The 22,500-nt window shown below is 35.8% G+C and overlaps 2 protein-coding genes across 3 annotated transcripts in view; both read left to right on the forward strand.

Annotated features, from left to right (window-relative positions):
- Positions 1-7,574, forward strand: part of LOC137651232 (uncharacterized) — a 29,233-nt gene extending 21,659 nt beyond the window's left edge. For both annotated transcript variants that reach the window (XM_068384450.1, XM_068384451.1), the window contains exons 2-4: positions 2,563-3,432; positions 4,816-4,974; positions 5,730-7,574. In XM_068384450.1, coding sequence (XP_068240551.1) covers positions 2,566-3,432; positions 4,816-4,974; positions 5,730-6,245 — 1,542 coding nt within the window. In that variant the 5' untranslated portion in view covers positions 2,563-2,565 and the 3' untranslated portion in view covers positions 6,246-7,574. The remainder of the gene's footprint in view (positions 1-2,562; positions 3,433-4,815; positions 4,975-5,729) is intronic.
- Positions 7,575-8,080: 506 nt separating this feature from the next.
- Positions 8,081-22,500, forward strand: part of LOC137650701 (uncharacterized) — a 32,573-nt gene continuing 18,153 nt past the window's right edge. Inside the window, exons 1-2 of the mRNA XM_068383864.1 lie at positions 8,081-8,190; positions 8,975-9,085. Coding sequence (XP_068239965.1) covers positions 8,081-8,190; positions 8,975-9,085 — 221 coding nt within the window. The remainder of the gene's footprint in view (positions 8,191-8,974; positions 9,086-22,500) is intronic.

The following is a 22,500-nucleotide window of genomic DNA, read 5'->3' on the forward strand; positions in this document are numbered from 1 at the left end:
AATGAATATTTAGAAGCTAAAAGAGAAAAAACCTTTGCATACTTAGAATGTAGCCAATACAAGACCATCAACATTTTAAAGTGGCTCCAATTTCAAGCAACAACAGAGAGAGAGAGAGAGAGAGAGAGAGAGAGAGAGAGAGAGAGAGAGAGAGAGAGAGAGCTGTCGCATCCTTTCAACATAAATAGGTTAATTTAGGTGTCCGTCTTTCATATAATGTAATAACCAGCCCTCTACTTCCCAATGCATTTCTCTCCTTTTCTTTCTTTATCAATTGCATACGTTTTTTCTTTCGGTTCCACACTAACAATAATAGTATTTCTTTTTCTTTCATTTGTCATTGAATTCATTGTGGTTTATTACATCTTTCAATTGTTTCCAGTTTCTTTTCTTTTCATATCCGATTCTGTTCGTGTTTATTTAGTCAAACGTTCACTTTATTATTATTATTACTATCCAAGCTGCAACCCTAGTTGGAAAAGCAAGATGCTATAAGCCCAGGGGCTCCAACAGGGAAAAGTAGCCCAGTGAGGAGAGGAAATAAGGAAATAAATAAATGAAGAGAACAAATTAACAATAAATCATTCTAAAAAAACACTTGTTTTGTTGTAGTTATTCAACTGATTCTTTCATGTTTTTTCGTTCTTTTAAGTCTATCCGTTGTTTCAATAATTTACTCACCCTATGTTGAGCCCTTGGGTTTATAGTATCCTGCCTTTCCCAAGGTCTATAGAAGACCTTGGCCTCTCCAGCTATGGTTGTAGCATAGCTAATAATAAAAATAATAATAATAATGATAATAATAATAATAATAATAATAATAATAATAATAATAATAATAATAATAAAGCAGTACCTAACCCCTTGAGAGAAGAAGAACTGTGTTGATAATCTCAGTGTTGTTAGGAGTATGAGGACAGAGGAGAATAGGTAAAGAATAGGCCAGATTATTCGGTGTATGTGTAGGCAAAGGGAAAATGAACCGTAACCAGAGAGAAGGATACAATGTAGTACTGTCTGGCCATTCAAAGGACCCCGTAACTCTAGCGGTAGTATGTCAATGGGTGGCTGGTGTCCTGTCCAACGATAATGCAGGCAATGGTGTCACCAGATAAGCTAATCAATCATATCAGCATATCCTTATTAGATTTTCTCATTGTAGGTCAATCGTATTTCAGTCTACATAAAAACCACCTGTAGATGTAGGTTACGTAGCAAACCCGCAAGGAAACATGATCTCTTTACCTACAAGGAGGCTACCTGTAGACACCTGCAGCCAGGGGATGGACAGGGGGGGGGGGGGTTGTACCTCCCCATTCTCCTACCTGTGCCAAGGGACAGATTTTCTAGTGTTTATGCAATGAAAAAGAAAAGGCTGAAGCTGATGTAAACATTTCTCATTGACAGATTCTTTTTATATCTTATTCTGTTACATATTTCAAATTTCAGTTAATTTATTTGCGCATTAATGTATATTGAATAGTTAGCTTATAAATGTAATATGTAGACTTGTATGATTGTTCTACTTGTATTTAACTTGTTGATAATTGTTTTATACAAGATCTGTTTTTAGATCTTGGTTTTTTACGTGTACCTCACTGTATACAAACATATATCCACACGCATGCGTACTATACACGCATATACATAAGCATGTTTTCAAGTTTGTTTGTGTGGATATGAATATGTGTGTGTGTGTGAGTAAATGAACGTGTATGTATTGCTTTTCAAATGTTTACCATACCTCGTAAAATCACATTAAGTTTTGATTATTTATTTATTTGTTTATATATAGGAAATGATGAATGAAGTATTGATTTAAAAGCTGTAGATAGAGACGACTGGCGAAATCTAACCGAGGCCCTTTGCGTCAATAGGCGTAGGAGGAGATGATGATGATGATTTGCTATTATCAATATTATTGATACTATTATTGTTATTATTATTTTATCATCATTATTACTAAAGCTGGGTTACATCCACATCTAAGATGTAAATGGTCAGTCGTCTCCCTTGCCTCTGCCATTCACGAGTGACCTTTAAACCTTGAGAAACTCGCGTCCCCATTAAAAAGAAAATTCATATTCCAAGCAAGACTTCAAAGATCTGAATGTCCAGTTTACTTAAACACTATTTAATCAAATGAATGTATATCCATTTGTAAAAAAGAAAAAAAAAGTATAATGAAAGCAAAAATGAAAAATGCAAATGGAAATAAATAAAGGTCTTCCATATATGAAAGAGTTATAATAAACCTAAAAAAAAAACATAAGTGTACTTATAATTATATATTTTTTTTTGGGGGGGGGTTACATTTATAGTAGGCCTTTTGACTATACTGGTTCCTCCCTAATGGTAGGCTATAATCTGAGCAAGCTGTTAAACGAACCATAGTCCTAAAAACAGAGAATCAAATAATAATAATAATAATAATAATAATAATAATAATAATAATACTTTTTCATAAAGATAATATGTGTTATTAGAATAATTACAACTACTGTTAATATAATATTTACAAATTTCAAACAATTGTGCTAACGAAAGCAATTCATCTTGCAGGCCATGATGGAGGAAGCCGATCTAGCGTGCTCCGTTTGCCAAGACCGGTACAACGATAACCGAATCCCTCGGAACTTGGGCTGCGGCCACGCCGTGTGTACATCCTGCATCGAACAGCTGATCAACAACAACCGAAAATGCCCGGAATGCCGACGGCCCTTCTACGCGGTCATGGCGACCACCCTGCCGGTCAACTACCCGCTCCTGAGACTCGCCCGGTCGCTAACGACCCGAACCTCCGGCGCCGCATCGCCGCAACATCTTACGGCGCTCTCCTCCTCTTCGCCTTCGGCTTCCAGTTCGCGTTCGGGTCCGCTGGATGCAGGTGAGTGCGCTGCCCACGGGTCTCGCATGAAGTCCAGGTGTATGACCTGCAACGTGTGGGTCTGCCCCGACTGCTTGGTGATGGACCACATCGTGCCCCCGGACGGAGAGTGCGAGATCCTGCCCTTGAACCAGGCGTTGGAGGAGATGAAAAAGAGCCACATGGAGAACATCTCGACCATGTTCCACACGATCCAAGGGCTGAAGAACACCATCGGGGACCACATCGCGCAGGTGGAAGCCAACAAGAGGGTCCACAACAACGCCGTTTCCAGCATCCGCGCCGTCCTGCAGGGCGAGTTGGACGTGGTGCAGGACCTGGATTCCATCAAGAAGAAGGCCACGGACAAACTGACGGAGATAGAAGGGTGGGTCAACTCCCTCAAGAAGTGTGAGGAGTGCATAGTGGATGCTCAGACTGTCAGGGAGTTGGCCAATGCTAAGCTGGCCGCCCGCGATTGCGTGGCCACTGTTCAGGCACACGTGGGACAGGAGACAGAGAGGTTCTCTCAGCCCAGTGCTACTTTTCCGAAGTTCAGAGAACAGGTAAATGTGTATTGATAGATGTTGGGCCATGAGAGAGAGAGAGAGAGAGAGAGAGAGAGAGAGAGAGAGAGAGAGATCTTATCCAAGTACTTTGGATATGGACAATGCTTAAGATTTGCACCAAAGGCAAAAGGATTTAATGTTATTTTCTTAGGAAACAGGGTATGTCCATAGCAAGCATGTAATATTCTAACGAGAGAGAGAGAGAGAGAGAGAGAGAGAGAGAGAGAGAGAGAGAGAGAGAGAGAGAGAGAGAGAGAGAGAGAGAGAGAGATAATTATTCTTGTTCTGTGACAAGTATTCTTAAAAAAAAAGGTTTCAAGGTAAATGAATTACAGAACATATTTTCTTATTTGTTATGGAACGAAAATTCAGTGCAAATGTCCACACAGCTTTTTATTTTCCTATAAACTACACCAAAAGTTTTTTTATGTCAACCTGACCTTATTCATTATATCGTAGATGTGCTAGAATATTAAAAAAAAAATAATATATATGAGTGCCAAATGTTGTATCAATCTGATTATTATAAATTAGGTATGTTGTGATGGCCGATGTGGTAACGTCCCTGACTGGTGAACGTCAGACTGGGGTTCAAGTCCCGCTCAAACTCGTTAGTTTCTTTTGTCGCATCAATCTCATCATCCTTGTGAGCTAAAGATTGGAGGATTTTGGGGAACCTATAGATCTATCTGCTGAGTCTTTCCGCCCCTCGGATAAGGGAGAGAAGGAGAAGGCGGGGAGGGGGGGGGGGGACGTTAATCCTGAGAGGTACATTCGGAAACCACTCTCTCCTACAAATTGACGAATCAGCGAATTAGGAAAGGGCGAGGGAATGAGGAGGGTTGACTCTGCGTGTGTGTATGTTTGCGTGTGCCTGTGTGTGCATATCTATCATGTCTACAGTATGTCATTTTTGACGGGTCATTTACAACAATAATAATAATAATAATGATAATAATAATAATAATTACAATGATAATAATAACGGTGATGATGATGATGATAATAATAATAATAATGATAATAATAATAATAGTAATAATAATAATATTAATAATAATAATAATAATAATAATAATAGAAATATTGATAATAATAATAATAATAATAGAAATATTGATAATAATAATAATAATAATAGTAATACTAATAATAATAATAATAATAGAAATAATGATAATAATAATAATAATAATAATAATAGAAATAATGATAATAATAGTAATAATAATGATAATGATAATAATAATAATAGAAATAATAATAATAAAAATAATAATAATAATAATGATAGGTGGCAAAGAATATTTAAGAATCGTATGAGTACTTTCAATAAGTGTGCAATGATAATGAGTGCTTCTTCCTCCTCTTCTTCGCCAGGTGAACTTGAAGGGCGCCCTTCAGATGGCGAAGATGATGTACGTCATCGACGACAGCGGGCGTGAGACCCGGTGGGCGCGGGTCAGCATGCACGATTGCCTCTTGCACCTTCACGCCCTAGACACGCAGCCTCCTCCGCCCTCTGCTGTAATATTCTCGGTGAGTCGTTAGGTCTGGTTTGATGCTCTTCTAGGAGAGGAACACTCCAAAATCAAACCTTTGTTCTCTAGTCTTGGGTAGTGCCATAGCCTCAGTACCATGGTCTTCCACTGTCTTGGGCTAGAGTTCTCTTGCTTGAGGGTACACTTGGGCCCTCTATTCTATTTTATATAACTTTCTCTTGTTTTGTTAAAGTTTTTATAGTGTATATATGAAATATTCATTTTAAAGTTACTCTTAAAATAGTCTATTTTTCCTTATTTCCTTTCCTTACTGGGCTATTTTCCCTGTTGGAGCCGCAGGGCGTATAGGATAATGCTTTTCCAATTAGGGTTGTAACTTAGCAAGTAATAATAATAATAATAATAATAATAATAATAATGATAATAATATCGTCCAGTTGGGTCGATAATGGTTTGCTTATTTTTTGTGTTATTGTCAGTTTATTTTGGTCCTTTAATTTTATTTGGAGAATTCTCAAGTCGAATTGATATTGGAAGTTATTCTTTCAGTGTTTGAGGAATAGGTTTCCTGAACATTTAAAGTAACATTAGTTATTATTTATACACTTAATGTATAATGAGTAATTTTTTTACCATCTTTTAGTGTAGGGAAAATATGTTCATCAACATTTAGCGTATGAGTATCTCTGTCAGCATATTGTGTTTATGAAATAACATTTCTCAACACATACAGTACATACTATTAATAATGTAATTAATTAATAATGTAAGCCCTAACTTTCTCCTCAACAGTACAACAGCATTAGAGAGATGGTTCCCGAAGAGGATGCCTCAACATTCATGGATCTCGGATGGGGTGGGGAGACCCATGGCAGGGTCTACATGAGGATGTATGGCAACACACTGCGAGCGAAGCAGTTCCTTTATCTGTGCTCTGGTGAGAAGGGACCCTCTTACAGAGGGTCTCACTTCTTCGATTCTTTTCGGGTTGGGGAACCAGGGGAAATCATTCGAGGTGGGGATTATGAAAATGACGATGGCACGGGCGGAGCTGCCCTCCTGGAGGACATTGAAGTGGGTGGACCGTATCTGCAGGAGGCGGTGGAAGGTCTTCTTGTGGGTGCTCACACAAGGCAGCCGGAAAGGCTAGCGGTGTTTGGCGTCATCTTGACAGCCTACCCGTTCAGCAAAACCGACACAGGTTTTGGGGTCGTGACCAATGGCATTGGAACCTTGAAATCTGTGTCCAGGCACAAGCCTATATCTGATGTTGCCATCGAAAACTGTGGCCTCGTCATTCCCATATGAAGCGTGGCCAGGAGATTATGAGGTGAATTTAATCTGTTGAGCGACTCCAATTAGTGAGTTCATTCCATTTTTCAGTCGCTGCAGCATGCGGAGGACCTCCATGAATTCCGCTCTGTGACGGACATGACCAAGGTGGTTACCGTTGAGTAAACTACAGTCGTAGACGAGCTCTGAACTGTGCTAAAAGATGCGAGCGGATCTTGTTCGCTGTATCCCAAAAAAGCTCAAGCATGTGATATCTCAGTATTGTTTGCTTATACGGGACACTAAGTAGTAAGTATTGATACATACATAAAGACATTTCTGCAATAAGCTCCTATCCATTACTTTTAAATTGTACTGTTGACTTTGCAGTATAGCACCACTAATCTTGTGTGAAGCTGAAGAAATGTGTGATGTAGTCTTTTAGCGGCCAGATATTTGAAAGATAGTATGGTTCTATGTTTTTCTGGCTAAAGCATCTTATAATCAACTTGTGGCCAGTTTGACTACAGAAATATCCAATGTTAGAGAACCTACAGTCCTATTCAGTTGTTAGTCAGCTTAGCCAATTCGATAAATGGAATATTATCTGTTGGTTACCCCGCATTGAAGTCCTAGTTGTACATGGCAAGTTCTCATGCTCACTTATTTTGGACAATTGTTAGCCATTGACATTTTCTGATGACTAGGTAAGCAAAAATAGTATATAATCGATTATCTGCTGTTAGGTGAGAGCCAAATTCAGTCCTGGGTTTATCAAAAACTTTTAACTATTCTCATTTTGATTGACCACTAAAGCCCCTTTTGGTGAAAAGATTGATGAATTTCTTATTTTCAATATGCATTTGTCATATTCGTAGCAAGGTTTTTCTTTTGGGCATTCATTACTAGAGTTGTTAGTTGATAGGATAGTTTCTTGGTTGTCAAAGGTTTACGTTCGTTACTTAGGAACATAAACTGACCTTTGATTGGCCACTGAAGATCTCTTTTTGCTACGTGTTACCATTTGATGAGAAGACTTTTGAAGGTGAGTGTATCAAACACTGTCTATGGCTATGAATCAGTTCTCCTTGGTCTCAATATGTATCTTTATACATAAAGATGTAATGTCCAATTTATTGCACTCTTAGTTTTCTTCGAGGCTTACACTTCATTTTTCCTCTGGCGCCATTGTATCACAGATATCATTAATCAGCGTCATACTACGAATTTCGTCAGATGCAAAATCCACAACTCTGTATTACCTTTTAGCCAGATTCTACTGCCAGCAATTTTGTCGGTTATTTTATCTGTTGGGTGCACACTTGTATTTTCACTGCCAGGTATATATATATATATATATATATATATATATATATATATATATTATATATATATATATATATATATATATATATATATATATATATATATATATATATATATATATATATATCAGACTTTATGCTTTATCGAAGCTGTGTCCAATTTTGCCTACAAATAAGCAATAATCTCTGCTCAAATTTTTGAAGTTTTGTTTATTTTTTGTGGGGGTTTCTCAGGATACTTTGCATTTCCATTCTCCTTTTTATTCTATTTTCTTTGGAAATAGTCTTTGTTGGTAAATCATTCCCATGTAATGTATTTGCATACTTCGTCCAACAGTATTTTGAAGTGCTTCAAGACATATGCATCAACAGCACTGTTTATATCATTCTAATTCAGTGTCACACTTTGTAATGAGTCTTTGCATTATAGTTTAGTGTATTTATGAGTGTGATACAGATGTGTACTGCCTTTATCATATTAGTTCTCTTTGCGTTTCCACTTAACATAATATGTATCCAGTGTAACTAATATTGTCTTTAGCATAAATGAGTGCAGATGGTGATGCTCGAATAAATGAAAAGCTACGTATGCAGCTTCAAGTGTTCCTCTGTTGTTTACCAAAAACAGCATTCCATGCTCTGAAACATGTGATCTGGTGAGTGCGTCAACAGGTTTCCTAATCATGAAAGACGCTTTGTTCCTATCAGTATCACACAATCAAAATAACATTTGCATATGTGTTTCAATAACGCTCTGATCATCTTTGAAATGAGAGCGTTGACTGTGCTGAGATGAGTGCTGAGACCTGAAGGTAGTCATCGTGTTGGAGACAGTTTTACTAATTTTTGCTATTGATAAACAGAATAAAGTAATGTACTATAGGCGTGTTTCATTTTGCACATCCTTATTGTTTTTAGAGGCCTTGAGGGGTAGCTTGGTGAGTAGGACAGCTAGCAGCGATGCCTATGGTTGCCGTAAAGATTCCGGGCGAAACAAGCCCATCCTCTGATGACGTCATAGCCAATCATGTTGTCTGCCCTAGTTGGTTATAACGTCATCAAGGGGTGGGGCTTATTTTGCCTGAAATCTCTGCGCGACTATATGTCCTAGGAAGATGGGACACGATTATGAAGATGAGTTTGATATCAAGAAGAGGGTGACAAGTCGTTGTTGAGGTACAGCATATGAAATTGATAGAATTTTATGTAAATATTTTATTTCATGGAAGATCAGACACCTCTCTTCTATGTTTATAAAGTTCATTCTATATCTATACATTTATTCATTCCTGTTCGTTACAAGTTTGCATAGATTCTTTAATTGCATGTGCTCTATATCACACCTCAACCAATTCTGTATTTGTCCATACTTCACTTATTCAAATCATAATGTTAATTACAATGATTGATAATTATCTATGTTTCACTCTATTGCCATAGTCCAGAATGGTTTGATGTTCTCCATAAATCCTCGTATCTGTATCACTCTCCAATTATCGGTTGTGTCTGGCCAAAAGGGCCAGGCAATCTTCAACAACAACAACAAACAAGGTGAACGTCAGACTGAGGTTCGAGTCCCGCTCAAACTCGTTAGTTTCTTTGGTCGCTGCAACCGCACCATCCTTGTGAGCTAAGGTTGGGGTTTTTGGGGGAGCCTATAGGTCTATCTGCTGAGTCATAAACAGCCATTGCCTAGCCCTCCTTGGTTCTAGCTTGGGTGGAGAGGGGGCTTGGGCGCTGATCATATGTATATATGGTCAGTCTTTAGGGCACTGTCCTGCTTGATAGGGCAATGTCACTGTTCCTTGCCTCTGCCATTCATGAGTGACCCTTAAACCTTTGATAGTTTCTTTAACGTTGAAGTCTCTGGCATTCTCAGGTTATATGCAACGACTACAATCCCAAGGATACTTAGTGACCTAAGGTCACAGAGGTCAAATGCAGATTAGAAAGTCCCTTAAGGCTGATATCCTTTTGCGAATATAAATGCTGATAAAAATACCACAGTTCGAAAACAATATCTTTATCCATAATATAAGATTGGGTAGAAAACAATATCTTTATCCATAATATAAGATTGAGTAGAAAACAATATCTTTATCCATAATATAAGATTGGGCTGAAAACATCTTTATCCATAATATAAAATTGGGTAGAAATATTTCCACATTTCTGTTTTCCCATGATGAGCTTCGTTGAAACTGTCCATTTCTAACGGCCTTAAAAATAGCCTCAATACAGAAAGTGGAAGATATGGGTCATTGACGCCTGTGGGTAGACGGTTAGACGTTTTGATAAGATTTCTGTGTAGCCGTATGGAGCGGTTAACAATGTGGGAATTTTACCACACTAGGGGTTCACCCGCGACTCAGAGCAATGTAAGAAAAAAAAAAAAAAAAAAGGATATTTATTCAGCACAAATTTTTGTAACTAAAAGGCTGGTGAATGTCAAAATTTTTGAAAAAATATTGTCTTTCCATAAAAATAAATTTCATGCACCTTTCCTATGCTTTTCTCTCTCTCTCTCTCTCTCTTCTCTCTCTCTCTCTCTCTCTCTCTCTCTCTCTCTCTCTCTCATCTGCATCAATTTTATAAAACATTAACCGTCTCGTAAGCGACGTATGAGGAGAAAGGGACACTGGAATGAAGAAGAATGGGCCTACAGAGGTTAAAAAAGGTCAGATGAACTGCTTTTATGGGATATGTGGAACGAGAGGAGTTTAAAAATTTAAGGTTAAGATAGTAGAAATGATACTGAAGAGAAAGAATGAACTAGATTTTCTCTTCACGGTTCACTCATGTTGAAATGACGGTATATAGTAGGAAATTCAGAAATCCAGTAGGTGCTGGAAAGACAAGGCCTTGGCCTCGATGCGCTAGAGTGCAAGACAGATAGGGGTGAATGGAGGTGTGTGTGTGTGTGTGTGGATTCGACGCACTGCAGGTGAGCCATTTGTAAAGAGGTGTTTGAAATGTATGATGTTTTGGAAGTGAATGTGCTGCTGATTTTTTTTGTCTTGACCTACATTATGTAGAATGAATGTGGCATAGTTATACAAAATATTTGGATACGAATAAAAATAGTTTTTATTAGTGGATTTCTCTTTTTGATTTAGTGGTCAGACATGCACACAGATGCGTTGTATATATATATATATATATATATATATATATATATATATTATATATATATATATATATATATATATATAAATTTACATAGATAAATATGTATATATATAATATATGCATATATGTATATATACATATATATACACATATCTGTCTATCTCTCTCTCTCTCTCTCTCTCTCTCTCTCTCTCTCTCTATATATATATATATATATATATATACTATATGTACATGTATATATACGAATATACAGTATATATAATATACATATATATATATATATATATATATATATATATATTATATGTATTTGTGTATATATATGTTTGTATGTATGCTATATAAGAAAATTAACCTATAAAAGTGGCACTGCATTTTATACGTTATACGAAATAGTTTACCGGAAGCAAGACGTGGTAAATGTTCCAGCTCTCTCCGGAATGAATCCCGGAACCTCTTGCTGGGGAAGTGAGTATCCTAACCAATAGACAACGAAGGACACCCAAGAATAGGTAATCGAAGATAACATTCAACGATGTTCCTCTGATCGAGCCCACACAGACAAAGTCCTGGACATGTCCTGGAGTGTAAATTGAGGTCACCATCGCCGAAATTTTTTGGACAGGATGATGCAAATGACCCTCGAGACTGACAGCTGATGCAAGGACTGCTGCAACAGCATCATTGTAACAGCATTATTGCAACAGCATCATTGTAAAAGCATCATTGCAACAGCATCACTGACAAGAGGGATTTATCTGGAATGGAGAGGCGTGTCCCGTTTCTGGCTTTCTTGGCTCTGAAGAAAAAAAAGTACGAGGAGAAATTTCATGACAGAAAAAGATGAAGAAAAAGTGGTAGGGAACGTGTTAAAAGGAGGGGCGGGGGAGGGGGGAGGGAGCAAGGAAACAGAAGAATGGATTAATATATAACATTACTTTTCCTATTGGAGAAAATTTTAGTTTTGAATAATATATAAAAACTATTAGCTTTCTCTTCATGTTCATTATTCTATAAGATTCTTCTGTTTCCTTAATACCCCCTTTTAACACTTTCCCTTCCACTTTTTCTTCATCTTTTTATCGTCGTCAAATTTCTCCTCGTACTTTTTTTTTTTTTTCTCCAGCTCCAAGAAAGCAAGAAATATTCGTATTCTTTTTCTAAATTACATTACATTACATTACAGAATTATAAGTAGAAGTCATACTTTCGAAATTTTCTTTCAGTTGGCACTTCCCCTTGGCTTAGGATACATAATGACAATAAAAGTTTAAAAGTTTAAAGGCCGCTCATGAATGGCAGAGTCAAGGGACATTGACATTGCTCTATCAAGCAGGACAATGCCCTGCAGACTGACCCTATATACATATCATCAGCGCCCAAGCCCTTTCTTCACCCAAGCTAAGACCAAGGAGGGCCAGGCAATGGCTGCTGATGACTCAGCAGATAGACCTATAGGCTCTCCCAAGCACCCCATCCTTAGCTCACAAGGATGGTGAGGTTACAGCAACCAAAGAAACTATCGAGTCTGAGCGGGATCTGAAACCCAGCCTGGCTTTCACCAGTCAAGGACGTTACCACATCGGCCACCATAAGTTATCTCGTCACACAAAAAAAAAAGAACAACAAAAAGGCGTGGACGGAAGACCTTCAATACCTTACAGACTATCATAAAAAGATTCTTGACTTTTTTTTTTTCTTTTTTTTTTTTTTTTTTTTTTTTGCCCTAAAAACTTCCCCAACTTATTTCCGAGTGAGTCATTCGATAAGGTATGTTAATTTTTTCTTGAAGAAGATAACAAAAAGAATTCTTTTTTTTTTTAGTTTGAAAGAAGATTGAAAAAATATTTACGTTGATTAGATCAGTTCGTGGTGGTTATATCTCCCAGCCACCAATTATACATTGCATGATTTCTTCAGCTATGTAAGATGATATCATGTAATACCGCGAAAAAAAGGTCGAAAAAAAATGATCTGTTTTTGGAAGAAAAAGAAAAACTGAGTCTTTCCAGGATGATTTTAATACAAAAAAAAAAAATGTCCGGAAAATCGGTCAAAGAAGAAAATGAAAAAAAGAAAAAAATGATGTCATCATTATCACCTACGTTCAAAAAAAAAAAAATATAATGGAAATATGTTGTAAAATGACAAATTTCTCACATATCCGAAATATAAAATTTTCTCATTTTAATTTTCCTTGTATCGGTAATTTAATTAATAGAAATGTGATATATATCACGTTCTAAAGACATTACTTTTACAACGGAAGTGTTTTGTCCACTCTCCCTCAGAAACACGATTTCGAGGGAGATCCTCAGCTACATGCAAATTCTTATCAGCTGCTATTTTCGCTGTTGGAGCATCCTGATTTTACAAGTAGGGTTGTAGATTAGCAAGTAGTAGTAATAATAATAATAATAATGATAATAATAATAATAATAATAATAAGTCTTTTCCCAAGATATTCGTCTCTTATATAATCAAATACATGATATCTGATTCTATCTTTATTCATTGCTAATGAATCAAACGCTGAGGTCTTCCCACTGATTGATTGATTGATTTGAGGTTTCCTGGCATCCTGATATCTAAGGCCATTGACGCCGAAAGGAATTATGCAATTGACTTGTGCAAATATGAAGCCAATTGCACAAATAGTCATCTGCTCTTGAAAAAGACATGACCTCTCTCTCTCTCTCTCTCTCTCTCTCTCTCTCTCTCTCTCTCTCTCTCTCTCTCTCTCTCTCGGGTTTCTTGAGCAATAATCTCAAACTGCAAAACAAAATCTTGTATCTACATCCCATAAACTGTTATTCCTCTCTCTCTCTCTCTCTCTCTCTCTCTCTCTCTCTCTCTCTCTCTCTCTCTCTCTCGGGTTTCTTGAGAAATAATCTCAAACTGCAAAACAAAATCTAGTTTCTACATCCCAGAAACTGTTATTCCTCTCTCTCTCTCTCTCTCTCTCCTCTCTCTCCTCTCTCTCTCTCTCTCTCTCTCTCTCTCTCATCAGCTTTGTTTATATAAAGGCTTCAAGTCCAGCTGGCAACGTGTGTAAAATATTTATGTCGTAACGAATGGAGAAGTATTAAATTAAAGGCTCAAGATAGAGACGACTGGCGAAATCTAACTAAGGCCCTTTGTGTCAATAGGCGCAAGAGGAGATGATGATATACTGTAATTAGCTATAGCAAAGGCAGGTCAGATCTTCTTTCTTCTAAAAATGCTAACTATGGTAACATTATTGATAAACTCCGTTCCATTTGCGTCATGAGCAACTGAAGTTCCATAATAATTACTCTTCCATTAGAATAAGTAGTTAGCTTGATTACCATTATGACAGATTATAAAATTCAATCAGTTCATCATTGAGGATAGAGGAAAATATAGTTGAAATTAATGACAAAAGTCACAAAAAGTCAAATTACGAATAGAAGAAACTTATTTTCTCCATGGTTTGTGTTATTATTATTATTATTATTATTATTATTATTATTATTACTTGCTAAGGTACAACCCTAGTCAGAAAAGTAGGATGCTATAAGCCTAGACGCCCCAACAAGGAAAATAGCCCTGTGAGGAAAGGAAGAAAGAAAAAATAAGATATTCTAAGAACAGTAACAACAATAAAATAAACTTTTGCTATACAATCTATAAACAACTTTAACAAAACAAGAGGAAGAGACATTAGATTGAATAGTGTGCCCAAGTGTACCCTCAGGCAAGAGAACTCTACCCAAGAGACAGTGGAAGACCATGGTACAAAGGCTATGGCACTATCCAAGACTAGAGAACAATGGTTTGATTTTGGAGTGTCCTTCTCTTAGAAGAGCTGCTTACCATAGCTAAAGAGTCTCTTCATCCCTTACCAAGGGGAAAATAGCCACTGAACAATTACAGTGCTGCAGTTAACCCCTTGGTTGAATTTAGGTTAAGCTCCTTCGATTAGCTTTTTGTTTCGGGTTCAGTCGCTTGTTACTATTGCAGATGCTTTCGGCAATGTCTAGAGAGTATAGGAGGTCTTGTCACGCGCAGCTGTAAGTGGTCATTTCACCAAGAAATTTTCCCGGAAGACTGAGCTGCGATTTCTTAGCAGTGCTTACACTTTGGGGTAAAACACCCTAATTTAGGGTAATCAGATTCCTCTTATGATAATGATTAGGCTAAAGAAAAAATACAGGAAGTCTAGGGTAATCTGAGGTCTTTCGGATTTTTTTTACTATCATTACAAAAAAAATCCTTTTTTCACGTCATTACTTTAATTGCACAGTCCAGCAGTCCATCCAATTTATTTTCTACAGTAACGTATGCATCTAAAAGATCATTGAATAAAAGTTCAATTATTATTACATCCCTTAAACAATATGCAGATTATATTGAACGATAACTTATCTCTCTATATTTTCTTGAAATTGTGAATTTTAAGTGAACCAAAAATCTTTCATCTAACGGAATTCAACCCATCAAGTTATCAGAACCAGACGTCCAAAATATCGGTAAATATATGATACTTTAATTTCTAGCCAAATACATGAACCATATATTTTTCCTACTCGCTATTTGTGTTGTATACATTTCTGACCATGATTATTGGGGCAAACCACCCGTTCATGAGTTTTTGGACCCCCTTGTTTAAAGACAATTATGGGGGATCCCAGTGGGGAAACCGGGGGTTTTTGATTGGGGAAATGTCATAGACGAGTGATTTGCAGCAATAATAATGGTCAAAAATGAAAAAAAATGAAAAGAAAAAAGAAATAAGCACAAGATAACCAGGTGGAAAAATATATGGTTCATGTAAGTTGCTGAAAACAAGCCAAAACGTGATTATTTAACACTTTTGAGATTTGTAAAAGGGTACAAAACCTAACCAACCCACCTAACTTAACCTAGTTCCCAGTCACAATTCCTGGCCTAGGGCAAGCCCCAGACCCCTCTTCCCAGGTCACAGTCCCTAGCCGAGGAGCAAGCCCCTCGGATCCCCCTTCCCAGGTCACAAACCTTCCCAGGTCACAACCGCCAGCTGGTCACAAACTAAAAGTAAATCCCAAATAAATTCTTACATTATGATAAAGTAAATCACAAATAAATCTTTACATAATGAAAAAGTAAATCACAAATAAATCCTTACCTTATGATTGACACCAATGTCTTTTTTATGTTTTGGCAATCTTTACAGAAGCTTTGCAGTAAAAATGTGCAGGTCTTCCCAAAAAATTAACTCAGAATCAGACCTTTGAGGCATTATTTAAGGGTTATTTTTTAATTTCACGTGAGTAACAATAGCTTTACACTGAACGGAGAGCATTTCCACCATAATCAATTGCCGACATAGATGAAATTACACTAAATTTCGAAATAGATTGTACTTCCTTTAAGTTCCCTCTAGGAGACGTCTTTATGTGATGGTAGTTTAACTCAAACTGAAGGGAAGGGTGGGAAAAATGACTGTTGTAAAATAACATCCGGGAACTTGGGCATGAATAGTTGGAAGCTCCTAATTGGTCAAAAAAGTCAGGTAATGATTACGACATACAAAATACAGAAAAGCTGGCCAAAGCGAATGCAAACAATGCATGCGCAGTAACTCGACATCAGTCTCCCAGATGTAAACAATGGACTTGGAGTGTGAAATAGACTTCACATTTTAATAGACCGATACGTAAGTTATTATTCCCCAGCCCCTATTAAACATATAGAGAAAATACCAAACTAGCGAGCACTCGTCCATTTCTCATAGCGAATTTCAGTTTCGCAAGTATTTGAAGTATCATATATTTATCAAAATATCTAAGACAATCACTACATATCGTTCAGGCAATAAATCGTGTCGACACGAGAACATTTACAGAAGGTTTCAAATTATTGGAAACAAGATTTATGTCATCTGTAGGTTCTAAAGCTTTCAAATGTCCCCAAGATCATGCAACCAGCTCTCACTAGACATCTGAAACACTGAAGATATTAAAGTTTACAAGACTTGTTTTCTGAGTGTTTCGATGTTCTGGATTTGACAATAATCACGCAATACGCTTGTGATGCTCCAAATACCTAAGAATGTAAACGACGAACAGATCTTGTAGGTCTTGTAGTGCGTAGGGCGCCCTTGTGTAATAGGACCATAAAAAAAAAAAAAAAAAAAAAAAAAAAAAAAAAAAAAAAAAAAAAACCCAGCCCTCAAAGGTCCATCTGACTCCAAAAATGATTCTAATAACTTTTACAAAGCGTTAACATTCTTAAGATATAATGCGCGAAATTTTCTTATATGTCTAAATTGACTAACAGGTCATGCTACGTGTTTTTTTCATATTAATAAAACTAAAATGAGATCATAAAAACTGAAGAATATTGACCAATATATTTCAGATTACAACCATTACATGGAATTTCATATATTATTTTGATAAGAACGCCATGTAATAGTGTAGGCTGCAATATGAAATTCCATGTAATGGTTGTGATTTGAAATATATTGGGCAAAGTGATAAAATGCTGGAAAATAAATTAAACCAACATAGATATTGTGTTCGAGTTGATAACATGTCCAACGCACATTTTGTACACATGAATGAGCATAATCATTTGATAAATTGGAAGAACTCTAAAGAGCTGCTCATACTGTAAAGATGTCGCGAAGGGAAATATTATAGAATCTAGTATAATAAAGATGAAGACTGGTTATGTTTTTAATATTGGTGCTGGTCTATATAAATTGGATAATTACATTATGACCAATATTGTTGAAAAATTCAGAATTATGTAATTTCTCTATACCTGTTTTATGTTTATGACCACTTTGCGTGAGGTACAGTCACTCATATAAGTTAATGGGTGTCCGGGTGTTTGAGAGAGATTTCCATTTCACCTCTTTCTGGACGACAGGTGTTTCAGAGCTCGGGACAGGTCAAATATATGACTGGTTTAAGCGCTGCAAGACACCTGTCGTTCAGAAAGAGGTGACATGGAAATCTCTCACAAACACCCGGACATCCATCAACTTATATGAGTAACTGTACAAATTTTGGCTGTGGGTTGTTTGATTGTTTGCCAAGGCTAGTTAGTTGACAAGGTTTTTCTATTATTTCTTTTATTGTTCTACTTTTTTTTTTTTTTTATCCTATTTTACTTATTGACGTCCTTCAACTGTATGTCACTTTTTATTGTACCCTGAAGAAGTGTTTTAAAAGGCAGGCCAGCGCTAGGTATTAAACTTTTTTTTTTCCTACTGGCTTATGCTGCATATCAAGTCACTTGATCCTTGTGACAGTAAAGATATATATATATATATATATATATATATATATATATATATATATATATATATATCATGAACTTTACATCCACACACACACACGCATATATATATATATATATATATATATATACACAGTATATATATATATATATATATATATATATATATATATATATATTTATGTTAATGTATATATAAGTGTGTGTCTGCATATATATATGTATGTATATATATATATATATATATATATATATATATATATATGTGTGTGTGTGTGTGTGTGTGGGTGTGTGTGTGTGTGCATGCACATCTATTGCTGAGGCGACTAAGTGTAATAAATAATGACTGTCAGTTACTCACATTTTTTTTTATTTTTTTTATTGTCATTCATGACAATATTTGATCATTTACACATAACAAAACACAACGTACACACAGCGATACTGTTTATTTGTCACAACCTTACACTTATTAAACTCTACTGTAAGATGTACCACCGGCCAATAAGGGGATATTCTCTCTCAGCTCTGACTTTGATATAAGAATATAGTTTTATATAAATTTAGATGTTTAAAATTAATTCGATGCTAGATGACCTGAAGGGAGGGAGAAAGTACCGAGAGCTAAAAGGTAGGGCCATGAATATGAAATATTTATTTTAATTGTTGTTACTGTTCTTAAATATTTTATTTTAACTGTTAATTAATTCTCTTATTTCCTCTTTTTCCTTTCCTCACTGGGCTATTTTCCCTGTTGGAGCCCCTGGGCTTATAGAATCTTGCTTTTCTAACTATAGGGTTGTAGCTTGGCAAGTAGTAATAATAATAATATTAATAATAATAATGATAATAATAATAATAATAATAATAATGATAATAATAATAATAATAATAATAATAATAATAATAATAATGGGGAATTATGGTGGGCGGCTAATCCATGAAAAGACCACACGCTTTAGGGTAGAACGCTATATTTGTAAAATAAAGGTCTGTATATTAAGGCTTGTATCTATAGACCTTGAGTCAGTTGAGTGGAATGAAGGTCAGTGACGTCCCTGAGGTCTATTTTTGACAGTATGGGGACGTCAGTAGCCTATAATAGTCAAAGATTAGGCTCCCAACGTTTGTGGCTACGATCATATATAAAGGAATGAAATTAATAGGTTAGGCTGGGTTAGGTTAGGTTAAGTTAGGTTAGGTTTCAATGCGTGAGCAACTATGCTGATTGGTCTCAGTAGTACTGAGAGGCAAAACGTGCTTAAGACCGGCTATGGTTATGACTAGCGTCCAAGGTCCCTCTCCACCCATGTTAGTACTAGGGAGAGGCAGGCAATGGGCGATGATTTTTCAGCACTAGACCCGTTGAAGCTTTTTACTTACTTATGCTTAATGAATAATGACAAGAAAGGTGAGTGTATATAAATCATGAATCTGTATGAATGATGTAACATATGCTTAGAAAACATCTATATTTCCCGGAATAAGGTAAAGTCTCACACAACTAGAGTGTAACGAGTCGAGAGAAGTTTGTGACTCAAAGGCAGAATGAAAGCAACTGATTAACTTTATTACAGAACACTCACCTTTATATACAAAAACTCAATGCAGCAGGAAATTTCCTGTTCAACCGACACCGCACCGGTTAACAGTTAACGGTGAGAAAGACATACATGTTATTTCAGGTTCTTTTTAGTGCGAGGGGAGAGTGAAGATACAAGCATAATATATACACAAAATGAAATGTCGTTACTACGTACGATCGTGTGACACACGGTTGGTACAAGAGTGATAGAAAACTACAATAATAAGGAAATAAAGAAACAAGAACATTGAAATATCTCTTCTCTATATACAGAACTGTAAAACGGAATAGACTTTTTTTCTTGTCATATAGCCACAAGAAAAAAAAATAAATAGAAAGTCAAGACCATAATTCTCATTATTCCTTCGATTAACAATGGCCATGTAAGGCAAGGAGAAGAAGTGTGTCGAAAACAGAACCCTGGGCTCTGCTGTATCTGTGTTTTCGTAGAACTAAATCTCCAGATATGTCATACATGATTCGTGATGAAATTGAACATATTGAACGTTTGGATGCAGTCAATAACTCTTGTGAAGAGATTGAACCTCTAGATGTAGCCTTTATTATTATTATTATTATTATTATTATTATTATTATTATTATTATTATTATCACTTGCTAAGCTACAACCCTAGTTGGAAAAGCAGGATGCTATAAGCACAGGGGCTCCAACAGGGAAAATAGCCCAGCGAGGAAAGGAAACAAGGAAATAAGAGAAGTAATTAACAATTGAAATAAGATATTTTAAGAACAGTAATAACATTGAAATAAGATATTTCAAGAACAGTACCAACATTGAAATAAATATTTTATATATAAACTATGAAAACTTTTAACAAAACCACAAGAGAAACAAGACAAAACAGCGTGCCCGAGTGTACCCTCAAGCAAGAGAACTCTAACCCAAGACAGTGGAAGGCCATCGTACAGAGGCTATGGCACTACCCAAGACTAGAGAACAATGGTTTGATTTTGGAGTGTCCTTTTCCTAGAAGAGCTGCTTACCATAGCTAAAGAGTCTCTTCAACCCTTACCAAGAGGAGAGTAGCCATTCAACACTTATAGTGCAATAGTTAACCCATTGAGAGAAGAACTGTTTGGTAATCTCAGTGTTTTCAGGTATATGAGGACAGAGGAGAATATGTAAAGAATAGGCCAGACTATTCAGTGTATGTGTAGGCAAAGGCAAAATGAACCGTAACTAGAGAAAAGGATCCAATGAAGTACCGTCTGGCCAGTCAAAAGACCTACAGTAATAACTCTCCAGCGGTAGTTAAGGAACGAACGTTTTGCATGCAATAAACATCTTGATAGTTTATGTATTTTGTTGAGAAACTGAAAATTACTTACATGACATTTCTTATCATTAATCAACAAATTAGATAATTGATTAGAACCTATATAACCAATTAAGTTATTGAACCTTTAAATACAGTCTATAACTTTCGTTAAGGAAAGGAACCTTTGGTTGCAACGAAGAAAACTGTATGTGAACTATCATCATCATCATCATCATCATCGTCATTATCATCTCTTCCTACGCCTATTCACGCAAAGGACCTCGGTTAGATTTCGCCAGTCGTCTCTATCTTGAGCTGTTAATTCAATACTTCTCTATTCTTCGTCTGTAAATTATAGTAAAACTATTTTTTCTCTGTATCATGCATTGCTAGATATATTTTTCAGAAAGATATATCAAAAGATATATTCTTTGAAAGCCCTCTGTGGAGGATGTATTTTAAGGTAAAATTTAATCTTTGGCAACAAATGTAATCAAATATGTTTTATAAAATCATTTGACGTAAAATGTAATTATATTCATATGTAATACAAGGATGATATATTTGAGAAGAAAGTAAAGCAATAGGCAAATTATACTTCATAATTTGACTTTCTTTAAGAAGTTTATGCTAAGTTTCAATGATATAGAATGGAGGTCTCACAGCAAGAAATAATTTATTGATTGGCTATATTTCAGTATAAAAGTGTTTATTGCTAAAAAAAAAGCTGTACATTTTTTTGCAAACACGAAAATTCAATCTAATTTTTCTATGATAAAAAAGTGCGTAGTGAGGCAAGGTGTAGGCCTGGCACCCTCATCCTATAATGTTTTCTCGAAATTGGAACTTGTCCTTCATAGTGAAGAGGTGTGTCATAGACACACACACAAACACACACACACATATATATACACGTATATATACAGTCTATATATATATATATATATATATATATATATATATATATATATAAATAGTAAATAGAACTTTGCTTTAGAATCATGATGGAGATAAAGCTAATTTTCTATATATATATATATATATATATATATATATATATATATATATATATATATATATATATACATATGTATGTATATATATATATATATATATATATATATATATATATATATATATATATATATATATAAATAGTAAACAGAACTTTGCTTTAGGTGAGTAAAGAAAATTTCTCAGAATCCTGATGGAGAAAAAGCTAATTTTCTATTTTATAACAAATGGCATCGGGCGATGTGTTTAGAGGCATGGTGAAAGTTTTCCAATTAAATTGACTTCCTTCTAAGTGCTGAACCAATCAAAACCAGTAAAATGGCAACACCGATGCTGATAGTTTCCAATATAAGTAAATAAAACTATTGATTAAAATTCCCTTAAGGAGAGAAAGCGAGATCAACTTGCCAAAAGCTAAAGAAACGTGTAATATTCTGTTTGATTTCGAGTGCGTCAGCGCGACCTGGTATCCAGTTCAACCCCGATATTCGCTTTGCCCCCGGGTCATATTGTGTAAAAAACATAAAGATCGATATAAGAAATAAAACACGACACTTGAAGAGCAGGGTTACTGGCTTGAAGGTGCCAAGAGGGTTATTATGAAGAAAGCTCTATCCACGCCTATTTTCAACGCGTAAATATATTGAACGAGACGTAGAATTTTCGGATCAGTGTCTTCGCAGAAGGTCGCAGGAGATGAACGC

Source organism: Palaemon carinicauda, chromosome 12 (assembly GCF_036898095.1).
Source record: "Palaemon carinicauda isolate YSFRI2023 chromosome 12, ASM3689809v2, whole genome shotgun sequence".
In the NCBI taxonomy this organism is placed as follows: Eukaryota; Metazoa; Arthropoda; class Malacostraca; order Decapoda; family Palaemonidae; genus Palaemon; species Palaemon carinicauda.